This window comes from Carcharhinus amblyrhynchos, chromosome 35 (assembly GCF_965287045.1).
Source record: "Carcharhinus amblyrhynchos chromosome 35, sCarAmb.v2.hapA, whole genome shotgun sequence".
NCBI lineage: Eukaryota > Metazoa > Chordata > Chondrichthyes > Carcharhiniformes > Carcharhinidae > Carcharhinus > Carcharhinus amblyrhynchos.
In genome coordinates this window covers 3,455,796-3,463,576 of record NC_137358.1, presented here as the reverse complement: position 1 = coordinate 3,463,576, position 7,781 = coordinate 3,455,796, and the positions used below count along the sequence as shown (strand labels likewise).

The window sequence follows — 7,781 nt, the reverse complement described above, 5'->3', positions numbered from 1 at the left end:
GAACAGGAGTGGAAGGGGAAGAAATGGGACTGTCTGGATTCCTCAGCAAAGCCAGCATGGATCTGATGAACACGGTAACACTGTGGTTAGCACTGCTGCCTCTCAGCGCCAGGGACCCGGGTTCAATTCCCGGCTTGGGTCACTGTCTGTGTGTAGTCTGCATGTTCTCCCCGTGTCTGCTTGGGTTTCCTCCCACAGTCTGAAAGATGTGCTGGTTAGGGTGCATTGGCTGTGCTAAATTCTGCCTCAGTGTTACCCGAACCGGCGCCTGAGTGTGGCGACTAGGGGATTTTCACAGGGACTTCATTGCAGTGTTAATGTAAGCCTTACTTGTGACACTAATAAACAAACCTGTACCCCACTGCTCCTGTGTTGCAGTGACTCACCTGAAAGCCTGCTCAGACCATCTCCACCAGCCGGCTCCCCAGACAGCTCTTCAGTACGTGTCCTCAGTTAGTCATCTAGGAGAGGGAGGGAGGGAGGGAGGGAGGGGGGGCTGTCCCCTGGATAGAAGTAGGAACCCCGCACCATCAATCGATCTACAGCCCACCCCCTCAGGGTAACCAACACCCAACACTGCTGCCCTCGCTGGCATAACAGCTGCTGATCCTGGCAGGGGTGGGGTTGGCGGGGAACCTATCTACGTAATACTTTTCTTAAAAGAGACGGAGGACTGTTGTTCTGTAACAATCGGATTTTTATTTGTACAATATTCTCAATAACAGGCAGATAAATACAATATTAGCACGGCTGATGGAGCACAGGGGCTAGCCAGATAAGCTCCCCCCTCCCAGTGATAACAGGTCCGGTATTATTTCAGTTCTGGCTGGGAAGTGACTGTACAATTTACTTTTGGAAAAGGGGTGCAAAAGTTCACAGTGATTGCCCTTTGCCCAATTTCGGGAAGGGCAAAGTGGCTCCGGGTGTCTCATCCTGCTTTTTTTTTTAAGAACCCTTCCCATCCCATCCTTTTTTTTTGGCGACTGACCTTTGTTTTGCTGCCTGATCTTTGCTGCCTGCCACCTCCCCCCATCCCCCCAATAAACCAACACCTCCACTTTCTCAGAAGACTAAGGAAATTTGGCGTGTCCGTTACCACTCTCACTAACTTTTACAGACACACCATAGAAAGCCAGGTGTGTCACAGCTTGGTATGGGCTCCTGCTTTCTCCAAGACCGCAAGGAACTACAAAGGGTGCTGAACATAGCCCAGTCCCATCACTCAGACCAGCCACCTGTCCATTGACTCCGTCTACACTTCCCGCTGCCTCGGGAAAAGCAGCCAGCATAATTAAGGACCCTCCACGCACCCTGGATATTCTCTCTTCCACCTTCTTCTGCCGGGGAAAGATACAAAAATCTAAGGACACGTACCAACTGACTCAAGAACAGCTTCTCGAGTCCCTGCTGACTTTTGAATGGACCTACCTTGCATTAGATTGATCTTTCTCTCCACCCTAGCTATGACTGTAACTTTCCTTCTCTATGAACGGTATGCTTTGTCTGTATAGTGCACAAGAAACAATACTTTTCACCATATAATAGACGTGACAATAATAAATCAAATCAGATCACCCTACACCCACCCTGCCCAGGGATTTACTCAGTCAAGGCGCTGTGACATCGAAGGTGGTCAGTCATAATTGTAAAAGGACACACTGGGATAGAGGAAGAAACAGTTAAAACTCAGAATACAAACCTATCCCCTGTAGCTCAGCAAATCCTAACATCAGCGTGTTCCTCATTTCAGCTGTGCTAATACTGTTAATAGCTTGCTTTTTAAAAAAATTATTCTCAGGGTGGGAGAAAAACGCTCGGGCAGGGACCTCAACTGCGAATATAAACAGCCCAAATAAATTAGTTGTTTTACAAAACAGTTGTCCAATTTTCTTGAGGCAGTGAGCTTGTTTTCTTTTTAAAAAAGCGCATTCTAGAGGAGATACTATAAGTTGACAAGAGGGATCCTATCACCTCCTTATGAATGTGCATTCTTTATCATCAAATATTTATATACTCCTTGAGTCAGTGAAACCTGTCTTGGCCCCACAGACACATACATATATATGCGCGCACGGTCTCATTCTCCTTTCAACGCATACACACCAGCAAATCCATTCAGAAATATAGACGGCATCAAAAGAAACAGCCAAAGGCTGGGAACACAGTGCTCTCATTACGTCCTCCCCAAATCCATCTCCCCTCCCACCCACCCTCCCTCCCGCTACTCCTTCAAACAGCACCTTTAAGTCACAGCCCCAGTTCAAACCTTTAAAACCCCATCACTTTGCCATTTAAAGCAGGTCGTGCGTACAAGACAACTGCACTGCTGTGTACCTTTTGAACCGGAGACTCAAAAGCCTGTGCAGAAACTGAAGCAAATTACAGCGACAAGCGGGGAGTCGGACGTGGCCAATTGATTTGGGGTACGATGGGCAAGTTGCCCCGAGTTTAGTCAAGTATTCTAGAACATGATTGGCAGCAGGTCAAGTGAGTCTGGGAGGTGGGACTGGGCAGTGGATGGTACAACGGTTACGGACTAAAAAGCGCAAAAATTAAAACAGCTAAAAACACAATATCGCATAGACTCCCCACCACCCCCAAAAAAAACAACGGAGAGGAGACTTACACCACTTCCTAAATGCCCAAACTTAATGTAATATCTGGGGGTCAAAACCGAAAAGAGAAAAAAAAAATAAAAGTTTTACTGGAAGAACAGCTGCCAGGAACAGAAAGAGAATTTTCACAAGCGATCCCCGAAGCTATTGCGAGCGACACTCACTGCCTTAGATCAGGGAACCTGGCAGAGGTCCTCAGTGAGTCTCCCACTGTCCCTTCTGTAGCCTTTGTGTCCCTGGGACCTGATGCTCAAAAATGGTTCTAACAGGGGCGTTGGTGATGGGGGGGAAGACGGGGTTCTGGAGAGATGGGTGGCGGGGGAGGACTACAATAAAGTGGACACATGTCATTAAGAAGCCCCACCCCGTTCCCCCCCCCTCTCCGCCGTACACAGCCCCCTTCCCTTTGAGAGCCCTAACGCTAACTTTACAACATTGATTCTGTAGCAGAAGAAAGTGTCTGGCCACTGAATGCCTCGAGGGTCACCAACTCCATTTATTTAATCGGGTGGATGGTAAAACGCAAGTTACATTGATAGGAAAAGGAGAAAGTGTTCAGAGACTGCAATCGTGGGACAGTGGCCACCACTACAGTCCCTATCCCTAATTAAAACGCGCAAATGAAAATACTTAAAATCGAGGCCTTTTTTCTGCCTTTTTTTTCTTTCCAATGTTGAACTATACACACATATATATATATATTTTTAAAAAAGAGTAAAGAACAGCATAGACATCGACGGCGGGGGGGGAAAAAAAATCATTCTTCTCTCTTGATACATTGCCCTCTCTCAGAACAGCTGACCGTGTAATTATTTTTTTTTATTACTGTTTAAAAGACAGTGCAGCTCTGTGGAATTCACCGACCTACAAAAAAAAAACTTCATGCATGAAGAAAATGGAGAGGGATGGAGGAAGGAAGAGATGGACAAAAATCAACAGGACACGAGGGGGAATGAGAAAGCTCGTCAGTGGCTCCTAGCTTATATACACCGATCAGGAGATACAGTAAAGTTTTTTTTTTAAAAGGTCCTTTTTTTCTTCTTCTTCTTCTTCCCCCCCTCACCCGTCACTTTCCAAGGATATTCTGTTCCCACTCCCCTTGCTTCCCTCCCCACTTCCCCCACCCAGCCAACGCACCCCCACCCCCCCACCCCACCCCTCAGCATTTCATTAAAAGTGTCCCAAGTTTCTTACATCTAATTTAGGACCATTAGGCACTGCCACAATGAGGGATAATCCAGGAACGTTTGAACGACTTGTCTAAAGTTTTCTTTTTTTAAAAAAAAGTCTTCACACTTATTAAAATGAAAATAAAAGGAGAGGTGCGCAAAATTATTGACTTCTGGTAAATAATAAAAACTGTCTCTCGTCTCCCCCCGTTTACGTCTGCGCCGACGCTTTTCCGTGTTTTTCTAACTTTCCGACTTCCTTCCCGTTACTCTGGTGGCCACCCTCGTCCGGTCTCTTGTTGTGCCTCCGTGCGTACTTATATTTCTCCACGTAAGCTTTCACCAGGTTGGCAACTTTGACGGGGTTGATTTCACCACTCTTGCTGTGGCAGATCTACAGGGGATAGGGGCGGGGTGGGGTGGGGGGGGAATGGAGAGAGCGAGAGAGAGAGGTCACATGAGTTTGGATTAGAAACAGAAAATACTGGAAAACCTCAGCACGCCTGACAGCATCTGTGGAAAGAGGGAGAGGGAGGGAAAAGCGGGGCGAATGTTTCGAATTGCGTGGAGGGCGCGGAAAGTCTGCAGAGAGATCTGGATAGGCTGAGCGGGCAAGGACCTGACAGATGGAGCACAACATTAGCAAATGTGAGGTTATCCACTTTGGTAGAAATAATAGTAGGAGGGATTATTATTTAAAGGGTGAAAAGCTGCAGCAGGCGTCGGTGCAGAGGGACCTGGGGGTCCTTGTGCACGAATCGCAAAAACCCAGCCTGCAGGTGCAGCAGGTGATCAAGAAGGTGAATGGGATGCTGACCTTTATAGCGAGGGGGATAGAATATAAAAGCAGGGAGGTCTTGCTGCAACTGTACAGGGCACTGGTGAGGCTGCAACTGGAGTACTGTGTGCAGTTTCGGTCCCCTTATTTGCGAAAGGATATACTGGCCTTGGAGGGAGTACAGAGAAGGTTCACCAGGCTGATATCGGAGATGAGGGGGTTAGTCTATGAAGAGAGATTGAATAGACTGGGCTCGTACTCGTTAGAGTTTAGAAGGCTGAGGGGGAATCTTATAGAGACGTATAAGATAATGAAAGGGATGGATAGGGTAGAGGTAGAGAGATTCTTCCCGCTTAGAAAGGAAAACAGAACTAGAGGGCACAGCCTCAAAATAAGGCGGGGGGGGGGGGGGGGGGGGGGGGAGGGGAGCAGTTTAGAACGGAGTTGAGGAGGAACTTCTTCACTCAAAGGGTGGTGAATCTCTGGAATTCTCTGCCCGTTGAAGTGTTGGAGGCTACCTCGCTGAATATACTCAACTCACGGGTAGAAAGATTTCTGATAGACGAGGGAATTAAGGATTATGGGGAGAAAGTGGAACAGATCCACTTCAGATCAGCCATGATCTTATTGAATGGCGGGGCAGGCTCGAAGGGCTAGATGGCCTACTCCTGCTCCTATTTCTTATGTTCTTATGAGCTTGGCTGACTCAAGACTGCCAGTATAAAGGGGTAAACAACAATTCGTACAGCACGAGGATGGGCGACAGTGGTTAGCACCTCTGCCTCTCAGCTCCAGGGACCCAGATTCAATTGTAGCCTTGGGTCACTGTCTGCATGGAGTTTGCACATTTCTCTCCATGTCTGTGTGGGTTTCCTGCCACAGTCCAAAGATGTGCACGTTAGGTGGATTGTTCCACTAAATTGTCCCTCAGTGTCCCAAGGTGTGTCGGTTAGGTGGATGAGCCATGGTAAATTTGTGGTGTTACAGGGATAGGGTGGAGGAAGGGGTAAGATAGTTGGTGCAGACTCACCGACTATCCCTCTTCCACACTGAGGGGATTCTATTCTATGAAGGATGCATTCGTGCAAAGTGTTCTGATGCATGCAAGACAAAAAGCTTCGACATGTGGTGAGGGTTTGGAATGCGCTGCCTGGGAGAGTGGTGGAGGTGGGATACCTCACATGCTTTACAAAGTACCAGGATGAACACTCAATACATCGTAACATTCAGGGTTACTGGGGCAAGTGCTGGTAAATGGATTAAGTGGGAGTTCAAGTGTTTTTCATATGCCTGCGCAGACCTGATGGGCTGAAAGGCCTCTTCTGCGCTGTATGAGTCATAGGATCCCTGCAGTGCAGAAGGCCATTCGGCGCATCGTGTCTGCACTGACAATTCCACCCAAGTCCTAGCCCCGCAAGCCCACGTATTTACCCTGCTAGTCCCATTGGCATTAAGGGGCAGTTTAGCATGGCCAATCCATCTAACCTGTGCATGTTTGGACTGTGGGAGGAAACCCATGCAGACATGGGGAGAACATGCAAACTCCACATAAAGAGTCACCCAAGGTCAGAATTGAACCCGGATCCTTGGCACTGTGAGGCAGCAGTGCGAGCCACTGTGCCACCCCATGATTCTATGTCTTGGGGCAGCACGGTGGCACAGCAGTCAGCACTGCTGCCTCTCAGTGTCAGTGACCCAGGTTCAATTCCAGCCTCGAATCATTGTCTGTGTGGTGTCTGCACGTTCTCCCGCTGTCCGTGTGGGTTTCCTCCGGTGTCCTCCCATTGTCCAAAGATGTGCGGCTTAGGTGGATTGGCTGTGCTAAATTGACCCTTAGCGTCAGGGTGGGTGGGGGGGGGGGGATGATTAACAAGGAAAATGCGTGAGGTTACGGGAATAGGGCCTAGGTGGGACTGTGGTCGGTACAGACTCGATGGGTTGATTGGCCTCCTTCTGTACTGTAGTGATCCTATGATATTGTTCCATGGTCTCTTTGTACAGTAATACTCAGGCTTTGCCCTGGCAAATTAATACTTCAATCCATGTACTTCAAGAGAAAGAAAATGCCAAATTTTAGGATTCAGTTGGGGCAGGAGGTCACATCTCTCGCTATTTTGCGGCTGGTCCACAAAACATTGAACTTGTGAAAGCGGAGCGGAGATTACCTTATGTACAGCTTTGCGAAGAATATCTTTGTAGTCATCCTTGTTGATCTCCTTTCTCTGATAGAAGGGTTTGATGGCCAGTTTCACCTCCTCCACGGCCCGCTCCTGTGTGTGCAGCTTCTTCAGGTACTGTGAGCAAAGGAACAACAGGGTCAGCGTACACCTTCACCGCGGAAGCCCACACTTCCTTTCCCTGCCTGAACTGGGAAACTCTTTCAGGTGTGAGCACAGGCTGTCTATATGCTTGACGTCAATAAGGTATAGTATATAGATTTCCACACTCTCTTTGCCCCCAATCCATTTAAGACCAGAAGATACAGGAGTAGAATTAGGCCATTCGGCCCATTGAGTCTGCTCTGCTATTCAATCACGGCTGGTAAGTTTCTCAACCCCATTCTCTCACTTTTTCCTCGTAACCTTTGATCCCCTTACCAATCAAGAACCTGTCCCTCTCCGTCTTAAAGACACTCAGTGACACGGCCTCCTCCGTGGCAACGAATTCCACAGATTCACCACCCTCTGGCTGAAGAAATTCCTCCTCCTCTCAGTTCTAAAGGATCTCATTAAAACTTACAGAATACTGAAAGGCCTGGATAGAGTGGACGGGGGAAGATGTTTCCATTAGTGGGAGAGACTGGGATCCGAGGGCACAGCCTCAGAGCAAAGGAATGACCCTTTAGAACTGAGAGGAGGAGGAATTTCTTCAGCCAGAGAGTGGTGAATCTGTGGAACTCATTGCCACAGAGGAGGCTGGGTCACTAAGTGTCTTTAAGACAGAGATAGACAGGTTCTTGATTGGTAAGGGGATCAAAGGTTATGGGAAAAAGGTGGGAGAATGGGGTTGAGAAGCTTATCAGCCGTGATTGAATGATGGAGCAGACTTGATGGACCGAGTGGCCTAATTCTGCCCCTATATCGTATGGCGAAAGCTCATGTGTAAAGATAGCCATTTTCAGTTTGCTCACACAGCAAGGCTTCTCTTGAAATTGCCCGCCAATCGTTCTGCTGCTGTGCCAATCCCCTTGGGCGTGAACCGTACCTTGAGTTGAGGGTG

The 7,781-nt window shown here is 48.2% G+C and overlaps 1 protein-coding gene across 5 annotated transcripts in view; it reads right to left on the bottom strand.

Annotated features, from left to right (window-relative positions):
* Window positions 1–3,776: 3,776 nt before the first annotated feature.
* The window catches only part of scaf1 (SR-related CTD-associated factor 1), a 41,349-nt gene continuing 37,344 nt past the window's right edge, over window positions 3,777–7,781 (bottom strand). For all 5 annotated transcript variants that reach the window (XM_080217419.1, XM_080217424.1, XM_080217421.1 and 2 more), the window contains exons 11-12: window positions 6,728–6,856; window positions 3,777–4,178 (exon numbers count right to left, since the gene is read on the bottom strand). In XM_080217419.1, the coding sequence (XP_080073545.1) occupies window positions 3,996–4,178; window positions 6,728–6,856 (312 nt within the window). In that variant the 3' untranslated portion in view covers window positions 3,777–3,995. The remainder of the gene's footprint in view (window positions 4,179–6,727; window positions 6,857–7,781) is intronic.